The 12,943-nt window shown below is 47.9% G+C and overlaps 2 protein-coding genes across 3 annotated transcripts in view; one reads left to right on the forward strand and one right to left on the reverse strand.

Annotated features, from left to right (window-relative positions):
• Positions 1–1,181: 1,181 nt before the first annotated feature.
• TRAPPC2 (trafficking protein particle complex 2) lies at positions 1,182–7,098 on the reverse strand. Its single transcript, XM_032475795.1, has 4 exons — positions 6,959–7,098; positions 4,166–4,310; positions 3,664–3,749; positions 1,182–2,292 (listed from the first exon to the last, which is right to left on the reverse strand). The coding sequence occupies exons 1-4, from the start codon at positions 7,049–7,051 to the stop codon at positions 2,194–2,196; spliced, it is 423 nt and encodes a 140-aa protein (XP_032331686.1). The 5' UTR covers positions 7,052–7,098; the 3' UTR covers positions 1,182–2,193.
• OFD1 (OFD1 centriole and centriolar satellite protein) overlaps positions 3,573–12,943 on the forward strand; it is a 29,072-nt gene continuing 19,701 nt past the window's right edge. Inside the window, exon 1 of one of the 2 annotated variants that reach the window (XM_032475793.1) lies at positions 3,573–3,578. The gene's annotated coding sequence lies outside the window, so the exon portion shown is untranslated. The remainder of the gene's footprint in view (positions 3,579–12,943) is intronic. The other variant, XM_032475791.1, reaches the window with a different exon arrangement.

The raw sequence follows: 12,943 nt of genomic DNA on the forward strand, positions 1-12,943 counted from the left end.
CTGTTCCGGGATGAGGGGCCCCACCATAACTGCCGATGCCCGCCACCCGGCCTGGCACAGGTGCTTTCGCACTGTCTGCGGATATAACGCCTTTGAGAGAGTGTTCAGTGTTAAAAGGTCAAACCACTGAACTTGGGAGATGGACAGATGTCCACGTGACAGTCGATGTAGCCATCAGTGTGCCACGTGGAAGATGGCAAAGTGCACATTTGTCGATGAGTTAATGTTTTTGTCACCTTCCCCCCCTTGGGAAAAATTCCCTACCCTGGTCAAAGGGAACACAACCTTGTGTTTCACATTTCTATAAAAACTTGGGTAAGCTTTCACTTTAAGACCATGGCACTGTCACGCCAGTTCCACGACACCCGCGGCTTGTGGGGCAGGGAGGTGTTAGGTGGAAACGTGGATCTGTGTCGTCAGCGGATCCTGAGAGGTCACCACTGTGCACGGTCAACCAGGAGGTGCCGTCGTGACAAAAAGTGAAAGGACGGCATAGCAGGGCACAGGAGATCAGCGGTCTACACACGTGGAAAACACGGGCACCCCTGAAGCACCCTAGGAAGTGAAAGGGGACAGACTGGGGTTTGCGCATTTTACGTGAAGCGCTTTGGGAACGCTAACGTAGATGCGCACAGGCCTTCCCAGTGCGGCCCACCTTTGAGGTCCCACCACTCCTAAGCTCATCACTTGCCTTCAGGCTCCTTCAGAGGCAGTCACGTGAAACCTGATACTTAACTACACCGGTCCACTCACACAGGGCCCGCGTTCGTGTTCCCGTCTCACCATCACAGGCCTGGTGAAAGGCTCACTGTGTGCAGGGCACCGCCGTTGTGTGGCTGAGCCGGGGTCTGAACCGCCCCACCCTACGCCCTCCTGCTGAAACCCCACACTGCTGCTACGGACAGGCGGGCGCATCACCGCCCTCTGGGTTCCCCGATCCTGGAGGGCAGAGCAGCCTGCAGACAGTACATCCGCGTGGGTCTCTCCAATGAGCGGGGCTGGAACTACTCCTGGATTCCTAGCTGAGTATCTTTTTCTGCTCCCAAAGCTCTGGCAGCTGGTTTGAGGCGATCCGAGTTCTGCATAGTGTTAGTCTGCAGACTTTCAGTAGGGGAAACGGGACTAAGATGGCAGTAGTGGAGGGGTGAGCAGCACTTAAAACAGTCAGTATCAAACTGCCATAATCTTGGACAGACATCTTTATTTAGGAAATCGAATAAATAGGACAAAAAATTATGGTAGCCACTTCACATGAGGATACAAGACCACACTTAGAATTCCTTGCTCAGGTTATTCAGAATGAACAAAATTCTTCAGTGCCCACAATTAGCACAGAAAATACCTGGTGATGTTATCTGCTTGTCAATGGACACTTACTCGTGTACAGGGGGACGCCACACTGTTTCAGCACAAGAGGCCCCTCCCACCCCCTTGTATACAGCCTAAAGGGCCGAGAGTGCAGATGTGACTGTAACGCAAGCTTTTCCTGCTTTACAATTCTAGCCCTGCCCACAGCTCTTTACTAGTACAGCTATCAGCAGGCCCACTTAGTCTTTAGTTAGCTGTCTGAGGGGAGGGAAACGTAAGAACAGAGCTTGCTACTTTGGTCCGAGCCTCCTGTTTTACAGACATGGACCCAGGATTCTAGAGCGGCAGGACGACTGTCCCCAGCCTCCGACAGGGGCAGGCGCGCCGCCTTTGGTGCTGCACAGGCTCTTTGCTTCAGCTTCTGGGGCAGTGCTGTGTACGCTGCCTGTGCGTTTTCAGAGCATCTCTGCATGTACTGATAAGCCCATGTGCGTGCTGTCAGCTTCACTCCCCACTACAGAAGCTTTCAGTTTTAAATCTGCCTACCAAAGCTTGACGGTGACATTTGGTTCTGGGTTATTACATCACGATCAAGCTATAAGAGCAAAGAAAGCCAAAAGCTTATTCTCAGGTTTTAAAAATATTTCAAGATTATTGATAAAGAGCTTTTTGTAAATAACACCACTCACAAGCAAGTATCAATCTGTTGATAATGGTAAGAAATTGAACTTACTGTTTTTAAATATAAAAGCAATTTCATTAAGTTTAGATAAATGGAGGCTACAAGTAAAACTTTTCTGGCTGTTTAATCAAGTTACTTACAATGTACACATTCCTGAGTACACCCCATCCCAGTGACATTGTTTATTTCTGAATTTTCTGCATTCAGCTTAAAAGGTGTTTCTTCCCAAGAAACTGAACCTTTCTGTCAAATGCGCTTGATCGAATAGGAGAATTGGGTTCATAAAACGGATTCATTGCAAACTAGGAGAGAAGAAAGTATTAGAGTGAGTTTGTCAAAGGAACACGGCTGACAAATCATAGGTCCCTAAAAGGAAATTATTTTGAACTTTTAAGTCATCAAAGACATTCAAAACAAAAGTCTGAAGACTACATTTTTCAGCTGCAGTGAAAATGTTGCATTGTTAAACAGTAACATCCCTTTAAGGAAGTTTCTGTCTTGGAATTTAGGGAAGTACCTGTGGTCGGGGCAGTGCTGCCTGCGTCAGCTCAGCTGACTTCCGGGGGTCACCTGTGTGTGAAACGCCCATCCACTCACGTTTGTCATAAAGATGGGGTTTGTCCGTCAGGCCGGTTGGCTACATAAAGCAAACTAAGTCTGCCATTCGCTCAGAGTGAAGAAAAAGTTCTGCCACACTGCTATGAGAAGTCACTCTTGCAAGGCAAGCTTTTAAGTCAGGTTTTTAATACTCTCCCTTAGCACGAGGTGAAGTGATGAGTTCCTCAGATGTAAAGGGTACATAATAACATGTGTGAGAGTATTAGTCCTGGATGGAGTCACAAATGAGGAGAGTGACCAACTTCTATACCTTCATCACTTGACGTTGTCCGTCTGTATAAGAAGGCTATGTATTTGCTACTTCTGACTAGGAATATTGATTGTTAACTGTTCTGATACGCAAAAAATCTCATCTAAATACCATGCATTTAAATTAAGGATATACTGTTGGGGTGGAGGGTATAAAAACAGTGGTAGAATGTGTGCTTAGCATGCATGAGATCCTGGGTTCAATCCCCAGTACCTCCATTGAAAGAGAAATAGAGAAATACCCACCCCCTAACCATTAAAAAAAGAATATACTGTTATCACTGCAGTTAAACCACTGACATCTCATTACTATTTCATTTTCTCCAGTTAATATCACAAAATGCAGGTGGCACTGTTCCCCTCGAGTGACTCTTTGATAACACATGAATCACTTCCTACCGGTTTATGACCTAGATGCATTGCATTGTAACTTATTTGTTGAGTAGATGGAAGACATTTTATTAGAATTATGAAGCAGCTTCCCTTATGTAGACCGCTTCTGCCTCTCTCTTTAGGGTTCCCTCATAAAATCAACTAGATGCACCAAAAGGGGGAGAATGAAACTGATCTGAAAATGCCGACCACGAGTTGTTGCCCTCCATACGTGACTGTGGTGGTGGAGACGTGCTGGGGGAGGCGCTGCCAGGGGCAAGGCGCACAGGGGGAGAGCTGGTCTGAGGTGGAAACTGGGCAGTCTCAGTGAGGTACTTCAGCAGGCCAGGTTCTTGTCAAGTTTGGATCCTTTTTTTTTCCTAATTGAATCCCTTTTTATAATCAGATTATTACAGTTACAGAACATACCATACCTTTATGTATAAATCATAGACATCAGTAAAGAAGTTCTTTATTCCATCTTCTTGCCTTACGTCATGCAGCATAATGAATCTCATATGTGAAATAATTAAGGTATAATCTTTAGAAATGAAAGCTGAAAAGGAATCCGCTGATACAACAGTCCTCAGATAAGTGACACGCAGTGTATTTTGCTTTCGAAAAGTGGAATACATCACCCAGGTTCAAAGTTAGGTTAATTTTACCTTGAAGAGAACAGAATCTTTTTAAGTTAGAACATAACTGCAAAATAAAATCACTCTTGATATGGTTCAGATAAACCTTAGGTTTACAAATGAGACTCGGTTTTAAAAGTGGATGTTTTTTCCCTAAGAAAGTAAAAGCCCCGGAAATGGTGATTTTTACCTGACACTTTGTAGTCTACAGACTCAGAGCCTAGTGTCTAGGCCCCGTGTTGGGCTGGTTTACTGCCCCCCCCCCCTTCATTAGCCCTCTTTATTGAGTAGGAAAGGATATGACCTGCAGTGACGAATGCTGAAACAAACCACTCATTGAACTTGTCCACAGTTTTCAAGTACATGTTGTTCGACAGCCACATGTTCTCATCCACAAGGTCGAGAGCAGCGTGCGCTATGAACTGGTTCAGGTGGCGATGGTCGTCCTGGGTGACAGCCAGCAGCAGCAGGTTAACATTTCCGTGCAGTGTCAAAACGCTCTTTCCTCTTAAATTCTGTACAGCTTCCTCGTGGAGGGGAAGCTTTCTACTTTTACTTCTATTATTACTATCATGAGACATAAAAGATCTTCAGTGTTTTCACATCATTTTCTGTATTCTAATTTGATATCTAAAACTCAACAAATAGAAACAGCTAATGACTTATGAAATGACATATTCAAAAAACTATATAGATTTTTTTAATTTTGCAGGAAGGAAGTTACTAAATGCTATAGCCATTTAAGCATGTGAAAAAAGAATACTACATTTAAAAAAAAGGTAGATCCTACTTTCAAGAGGCTCGCATCTTTTTGAGGAGGAAGACAGGAAGAAACTCGTGGTTATGGATAAAGGACAGCAGCTTCGGTAGGCCGGGGTAAGGAGGTGGTGAAGGACGGCTGCTGGCACAGGCCGTGGGTGGGGGTGGCAGGGGGAGGGGGGTTTCGTGTGCAGCGACACATGCTGAGCAGTGGACAGCCCGGCAGAGGCCTCCTGGAGGTGTAAGCTTACCTGGCAGAAGGCTGTGCTCAGCCCCACTGTGTGCAGTCACCTGCGCCAACAGCAGGAGACGGTCCTGTCAAAGCTGGCAGTGTCCTTTTCACGGGCTGAAAAGGCTTAACTAGAAAAGGTGGGAGTGTCCCACCAGAATGTGGAGAGGGAACTCACAACCTGGAATGCAGTCTCACTCCCGTGGAATTCTTACTCTCAAAATGCGTTTTCCAAAGAGCACCTGTGTTATAGGTTGAATTTGTGTGCCCCACCTTCCTATGTTGCAGCCGTACCTCTCAGTACCTTAGAATGTGGCTATACTTGGAAAGAGGGTCATTACAGATGTCATTAATTGCCATGAGGTCGTGGGTCCCTAATCCAACGACTGGGTATTTATAAAAGGGGGAAGTCTGGAGACAGACACCCATGCAGGAAGAAGGCCACCTGAGGACAAGTTTGACCACAAGCCCAGAACTGCCAGAAGCTGGGAGAGAGGCCTGGGACAGACCTTCCCCAGTGGCTCTGGACGGGGCGCGGCCCTGCCGACAGCTTGGTCTCAGACTTCTGGCCTCCAGAACTGTGAGACAGAACACTTCTGTTGCTCTCAGGGACCCAGTTTCTGGTCCTGTCACGGCAGCCCTAGGGAACAATATAACTTCCTCGCCCAGGCGGCTGCTGCTGAGACCAGGCTGGGGGACGGCTGCCGGTGGCCCTGGAGCCCCCTGTGCAGCCAGTTTACGCCTCTCTCGCGTCACCATGACGAGGCCACTTTAACCCTCAGAGAAATGGATGCATTTTGTGTCTGGCTCACAGCAGTGTTTTCCTCTACACTGATGATCAATCGTGGGAGATTAGAAGAAAACTACAGAAACGTTTTAAGAAAGTGAGTGGTAGCAGGAAAAAGAACTAAGATCAAGTCATGCAGCAGAGGATTTTTGCAGAACTGCTTCGCCTTCCACAAGGCCCCTGTGCTGAGCGAAAAACTATACGTAAGGAGCCGTGTATCACACAAAGCACTTGCTGATACAGAGATGCCGCCAATCAAAATTCTCTTTTGGGGGTTGAGGTAATTAGGTTAGTTAATTACTTAACTTAATGGAAGTCCTGGGGATGGAACCCAGGACCTCGTGCATGCTAAGCACGCACTCTGCCACTGAGCTGTACCCTCCCCCGCTCCGGCCACAGTTTTAATGAGCCGTGTGCTCATGTGAATGTGGGAAAATAATGTAGCGACAACACCTGCTAGGATTAACACCTGAAATTTCTACATTTAGTGGCGAGATCTGAATAGTTGAGAAGCGTCTTACACTGGACATTACCATCACCACCAATCTCAGACATGAGTTCCTGCCTTAAAGGACATTAAAGCTTATTTTTGGAGGGTGGGAGAAAGCGTAACTCGTCAGCAACTTATCAGGCATGCAGCCTTGTGCAGAAAGGTGGAAGGGACCCGGCTACTCCCACCTCCAGACTCTACGGGGCTGTTCCTCTGAACGGCAGTGTGTTCTAGAAGCAAGCCTGTTCCTCTGGAACCATCCCTGACAACAACCAAGCTGGTGGTGGCACTGGGGCGGAGAGCAGGCGGGCACCCGGCCAGTGGGCGCTGCGGAAGGCGCCTGAGAACGGCCCGTCTCGGGCAGCAGCAGCAGGAGGGGCCCCTTTCACACCCCCAGGTGTAAATGCATCTAGTACGTACGTCCTGATGAACAACGTGACTCACTGCGCCAGATGGGCTTTCCGGGCATTTCAAGGCAGTGACAACTGTTCCTGCAGGCCCACAACAGGTCAACTATATTTCTGTGTGTTCAAGGAGCAGCTTTCCACAGGGGGTGACACTGAGTCAAAGGCCAGGAAAAAGAGCCCCAGGACATCCTGCCAGTACGTGCCAAGTGTGTGCTGAATCAGAGAATGAATAAACAATTCAGAGGGTGTTCCTGGCTGGCTTCTATCAACCCGTGGGGCCACAGGGCGGCCTCATTTAACCGTGGTGGCGTCGTTACCTGATCTGCCCAGGTCTCTCCCAGTTCTAAAAATCACATTACACCTTTATCATGACAACAATGTATAACAATTGTTACGGAATTTTTTTAAGGTTCCATACGCACTTTGGATTCTGCTTTTCCAGCTGGCAAAAACTCCATTTCAAAGACTGGATTATCGTGGTGACCCACAATGACAAAGTAGAAGCTTCCAGACATTGTCTTCAATATACAGCTCCTAATTAAATGAAAATAATATTTTTAATACTCAATATTGAAAACCAAACACGGTTAACAGGAAGTGAAGAACGCCATTTATTTACTTAAGCCTGAATTGCAGAGGAGGTGGCCCCAAGGCTTGGCATGCTTTCCAATATACCACATACATATATGCCTTTTTTAAAAAAAAACAAATCAAAAGTATAATCAGTTCACAGTGTTGTTTTAATTTCTGGTGTACAGCCTAATGTTTCAGTTTTATATATATATATTCTTTTTCATGTTCTTTTTCAATATATGCTATTACAAGATATTGAACATAGTTCCCTGTGCTGTACAGTAGGGCCTTGTTGTTTATCTGCTATATGGCTTTTGCATGAGATTAAATTATTCATCTGTGATATGCGTTGTAGAATCCAGGACTGTATTTTCATAGGGAAACTGAAAGACCTCTAATATGAAATCGTAAAAACACCCTCATGTTTTACCGTAAGCCGGCTAAACTGGAACTGGACTGGTTAGCATTAGCACTGACATGGGAAAGATTAATAAAAGTGCTAATTAGGGGAAAATTCGCTTGCCTTGGACATTTTCAGGAAGGGTGCTTCGGAGGAGGCTAAACACCACTCTGACGCACGTCATTTACACAAAGGAGAGAGCCTATGGCATTTATCTACAGCCTGGGCGGTCCTTGTCATCTTCCCACCCAAAGGATCTATGCTGTGAATGTCACTCTGCAAATGAAAGAGCCTGGGATATGCCTCTTCAAACACCATTCATAAGAGGAAGAAACAGCTTTGTATTCTAGAAAAGATGGAAGATGTCATAATCCCAAAAGGAAGACATTCTGAGGCATTAAGACGTCTTGGAACTAGGGTTAATAGGTCTGCTAAAGGAATAAAACTAAGAAAAAGTGGCGTGGTGGGAGAGAAATCAAGGATTCTGTGGCTTTTAGCACTGTCAGAACCTGGGCGGGTGGACAGACGGGTGGATGGACTTATGCATGCATTTTCGGCACAAGGTCTTTGGGATCAGACAGAGCTAGGTTCATGTCTAGCTCTAGCAACAGGAGCCCAGGCACGGTCCTTCATCTCCCAACGTCTGTTTCCTTCTCAGAAATCAAGGTAACGGTGGGGATGACAATCGTAGCCCCTCGGGTGAGTCCGAGGACGACACCACGTAGTGGCCGTAAGGCGCGCAGCAGGGTGCCTGGCTCCTGGGAGGCGCTCAGGAAACGTGACCAAGAACAACAGGGGAGCGCCCGCACACGGAGATGTGGGCCGAGTGAGGCCTCCTCGCGTCGGGGGGTCTCCCTAGCTGGGAGCACACCGTCTCGGGGAACGGCACTGAGGCGCGTCGCGCCCCAGGGCTCATCTGGCCTCACCGGGACTTCCATGGAGTGACACAGAACCTGTGACCAAATCAGAAGACATCTGAATTGTATTCCTTGATGAATACAACGTTTTGTAGAGGAAATCAGGGCACAGCTGGCACTTTCAACTCTGGAATCGGAAGGCCGTGACTGGAGGAAAAGGCAGGTGGGCAACCCCTGTGGCCTGATGAAGTAAGGAGGGGTTGAAAAGTTATTTGGGGCGGCGGCTGCATGCCGCAGCCCGTGGGCTCGTCTGGCCTGCCGTCCTCTCGCCACTGTGTGAGGCCGCTGTGGCCCCACGACGGCAGTGCAGCAGGGGCCACGGAGGCCAAACAGTAATGGACAACCAAGTAATGGACGACCAAGAGAAGCAGGAATGACACAAAAGCTATGCAAGCCCGGGCGAACTGGCGATAATTCTCCAGAACAAGTGAAGGGAAGAGGGATGGGAGCCTGAAATTTCAACAGAGTAAACAATGACCTCATTCATTCTTGCTGGGAAGGTTTCATAGCTGGAGTTTGCCAAGGGAAGGGCTGACTTTTTTCAGCACATTAAACAGCAGCAGCAGGAAAAAAAACAAAAACAAAAAAATGTTGCCAGGAAACTACTTCTCTCCTACACACATTTAAGCAGCAGCAGGAAAGGAGACATGCATAAGGAAGATGGCCCACCCCTGCCCCGCCACACTCACCCCTACATGGAAATCGGTGTCTGGGGGAGCAGCCCAGCATGGGTAACAGCAGGGAACTGAAGGATGTACTGCAGAAAGGGTCGATCACACGCTGCCCGGCAGGGCAGCACGAGCTGCCGATAGTGATTTCACACACAGCTTTCCATAAAAAGAGATGCAATGCCTGATTCCATTCTGACAAGGAGCTGCTGAAGTGGGGGGACAGGAAGCCTCGGGAGGGCATAAGCCCTGTGTCTCAGGACGGGATGTCTACCGTCCTTTAACCCTTGGGCTTTTTATGCCCAGGGAGTGAGCCATGGTGACACACTCCAGCATTCCGTGCTGTCTGGTACACGGGACTGCCTGCGAGGGCGGAGCTGTTCTAAACCTGCTCCATTGCCCCATCACCTGAAATGAGGGCCCTTCAAGCATCTCCAGGGTGCGGAGGTAGCTTGGCAATGAGTTAAACTGGGGAACTGAGGATGAGGGATGTTTCCAAACGTCTGGCTGAGGTGATCAAGCACAGTTTCAAGATGATGCTGCTATTCACCGAGAAAGGAAATAAAAGGGAGGGAAGAGGGATGAAAACGAGCAGGTCCATTGTGAACATGTGATGGTAGCCAGAATGGCTCCCCTGAACCCCACCAAGGTGTCCTAATTTCCAGAACCAGTGAATGTTAATTTACACGGCAAAGGGAACTAAGGCTGCCCATCAGCTGATCTCAGACAGGAAGCGGCTCTGGACTACTCAGGTGGGCCCAATGTAATTACCCGGGCGTTTAAAAGTGGACGAGGGCGGGACAAGAGAAAGTCAGGGGGTGGTGTCACTACGGAAGGGTGGTCCTGGAGTTACAACGCTGCTGGCGTTAAAGATGGAGGAAGGAGCCAGGAGCTGGGAGCCGAGGAGTGAGGTGGCCTGGAGAAGCTAGAAAGACGGAGAAACAGTATTCCTGAGAGCCTCCAGAAGGGACTTCCACCCAGTGAGACCCGTGCCGGACTGCTGTGCTACAGAACTGTAAGTCTGTGTTGTTTTAAACCTCTTAAGTTTGTGGTAGTTTGGCCCCAGTAGGAAACTAACACACATATCAAAGTTGAAAAACCTGCAGGTATAAGAAAAAGGGAAATACTCAAGGAAGTGTCAGCAAAAAGGTAGAAGGTGGCATCCTACAGAGACTGGGGACCAAAGGAGTTCACCTACCATGGGTTGTGGGTTTCAAGGCACTGGGTGGGGGTTCGGGGGTGGCTGGGCAGGCAATGGTACGTTGAGGTGAAGCAACTCGGAGCCACATGGGGATAAGAGTACTGAAAAGAACGGTGGCTGTGTTTTTCCAGCAAGTACCCCCTCCCCTAACACAGCCCTGTACCTAGAAAGTGCGCAGTGCTCCCAGAATGGCCCTGCGAAGAGGGGCTGTCTGGGCAGTGAGCTGGGAGGCTGCTGCTGGAATGTGGGAAAGAGAAGGCAGGAACGAGAGGCACAGCGGCGGGGGCGGGGGTGGGGCAGGGTAGCCTTAACAAGGAAGAGAACCTTCTGAAAGCTCCAGTGCCCAGGCGCTCGGGGCCTCAGAGGCCTGATGGAGGAAGCCTGTATTCCAGTGCCTAACAGCACCTTTGTGAGAAGCTGCCAGAACTGTTAAGGTCCCGAGGAAGAACTCCTCCCTTAACAAGGCCAGGACTCCCAGTAGTGAAAACAGCTGTCTGATGGCTAAGATGACTTGAGCTGCTTCTGAGAGAGAAAAGTAGACATTAACAGGGAGCTCTGGACTACCGTGAAGTGGAAGAGCCCGTGCACATGATGTAAGAAGCGGGGTGCTCGCTAGTAATGAATGTGAACATGGGGCCAGAAACCTGTGAGGCTGGCATTAGCAGGGCCAAAGCCCGCAACGAGCTGAAATGTGTAGAATGTTAAGAAAAACAAAAGCCTTTTTAGGCTACTATCAGGAGAAAGCAAGGGAGAAAGGTCATTATATCAAGTACCTGTACATAAACAAGAGGGCACACCTTTGCTGAATTTAAGCTTTCTCAAAGAGTGATTTTTCACACAGCAGGTGTGGAGGAAAGGAGGTTGGGTAGGCTGTGAATCTCCAGATAGGTGTGTTTCAATAAAGTCTTCAGGTCTCAGCAAATAATATATCTTGGATTAGCAAATGTGATGGTAATACTGGTCAGTGACGTGGGAGAAGTCATAGGAACAGAAAAAAAGCCACAGTCAGAGGTCAGTGTTATTCCCATTTGCAGGAACAAAAAAGCTCATCTCCTAGTCTATAACTGAGTACTTCTGAAGAGATGAAAACAAGAACAGAAATCGGTATTAAGTGCCTGTTTTTGGTCCAACAGCATGCTGGGAATTTTTGCTATAAACTACCTCATTTAATGTGAATCCCTAGACAAAAAGAAGGGGTTATTACTCATGTACTTGGCAATTCTATGAGAACCAGTTATGCCAGACCTACACTCCCTGTTCTGGAAGGGAAACACGGGACACATTAACTCACTTTCTGAAGTAACTGGGTTATCTACATATATACAAACTGGAGACCTGTAGCCTGGATGACGGCCTGGGGTATCCTCAGAGCTACAGCAGTGACGGGGCCCCAGGAAGCCCTTAGTATCTGTTGAAGGAGGGACAGCTCAGAGCTGACTGGAAGGTTAACCAAGTGCTCCATGTCAGTGGACAGCCTGGGGTCTCTAGGGAGACTATGATGTTGACCTTAACCTAGACAAGCTCAACGTTTGAATCAGTAACTGAGATGAAGCCAAATTCCACACTCCCAAGATAATATACTATGGGCAGCTAATTTATTAGAAGCCAAAGTTAGGATTAAAAAGGTCTTCACGGCAAGGAGAAACAGGTGACATAAACAGGATAGAATTTAAAAAGGTTTAAATCAAGTCCTATATTGGGCTTAAAAAATCAGCTGCACAATAGGATGAGGGAAACGTAGTTTAAGAGCAGTTCATCTAGGAGAACCCGTTTTCATTCATTGCAGGCTCAGAGGCAGCCATCTGGTCAAGTGGTCAAAAAAGCTAATGCAATTCTAGGTTGCATTAAAAGAAGACAATCCCTCTTCACTAATATCATCTCTGGGGAACGCACTCAGTTCTGGGACTTGCGTTTTAAAAGGATCAATAACTTTGAAATGTGTATGCTGGGCGGAGGGAAGGATCTATGCTAGGGAATGCTCTGGAAACAAGAGCTACTGAAGGAACTGAGGATGCTGGACCTGAGCGGGGGTGGGGCGAGGGGGAGTGGGGTATGGGGTGTGGTACAATCTGTAAATAGGATGCTGCCGAATGGAAAAGGGATTTGACTAGGGATGGCAAGTGGGTTTTCTCTCGTGAGCCCGTTCTAATCAACTAGTACTGAAGGCTGGGAACTGATGCAGAGAAAGAATGAGAATAAGTGGTCAGCAGGAAAGACTGCTGTGATCAGTGACCCACGTCTGCTATGGGGTCAGGAGAGGGCAGTGCCTACATGAGTGCCAAGTCTTTGCTAACTCTAGACTTGACAGACTCAGTCCAAACTGTTCCGGAGGCCAAGCCTACGGCTGCTCCTTCGAGGTTACATGGAAAGACATTTGGGTTGATATATGAGAACTTTGTTAACAATAAAAGAATTACCGGGCTGCCTTGTGAGATGACTGGCCCCACTCCTCCCTCCATCACCAGACATGTGTAAGGGGAGGCTGGAAGGGCACCAGTGCCGGAGTGGAGGATGAACTCCGTGAACTTAGAAGTCCCCTCCAACTCATCGATTCGAGTTCCAAAGCTATCCATTTTTACAGCAAACCTCTTTAAAGCCTCTACAGAGGAACTTCTAGAAAACTTCCCCGTGCTCCCCACAGCGGTGGC

This window comes from Camelus ferus, chromosome X, assembly GCF_009834535.1.
Source record: "Camelus ferus isolate YT-003-E chromosome X, BCGSAC_Cfer_1.0, whole genome shotgun sequence".
NCBI classification, from domain to species: domain Eukaryota; kingdom Metazoa; phylum Chordata; class Mammalia; order Artiodactyla; family Camelidae; genus Camelus; species Camelus ferus.

Coding starts and splice junctions, on each gene's coding strand:
- TRAPPC2 (XM_032475795.1), bottom strand. CDS start 7,051: ATGTCTGGAAGCTTCTACTTTGTCATTGTGGGTCACCACGATAATCCA. Junction 4,311..6,958: donor CTGGAAAAGCAGAATCCAAA/GTGCGTATGGAA, acceptor GCTGTCACCCAG/GACGACCATCGCCACCTGAA. Junction 2,293..3,663: donor TCTATGATTTATACATAAAG/GTATGGTATGTT, acceptor CTTCTCTCCTAG/TTTGCAATGAATCCGTTTTA.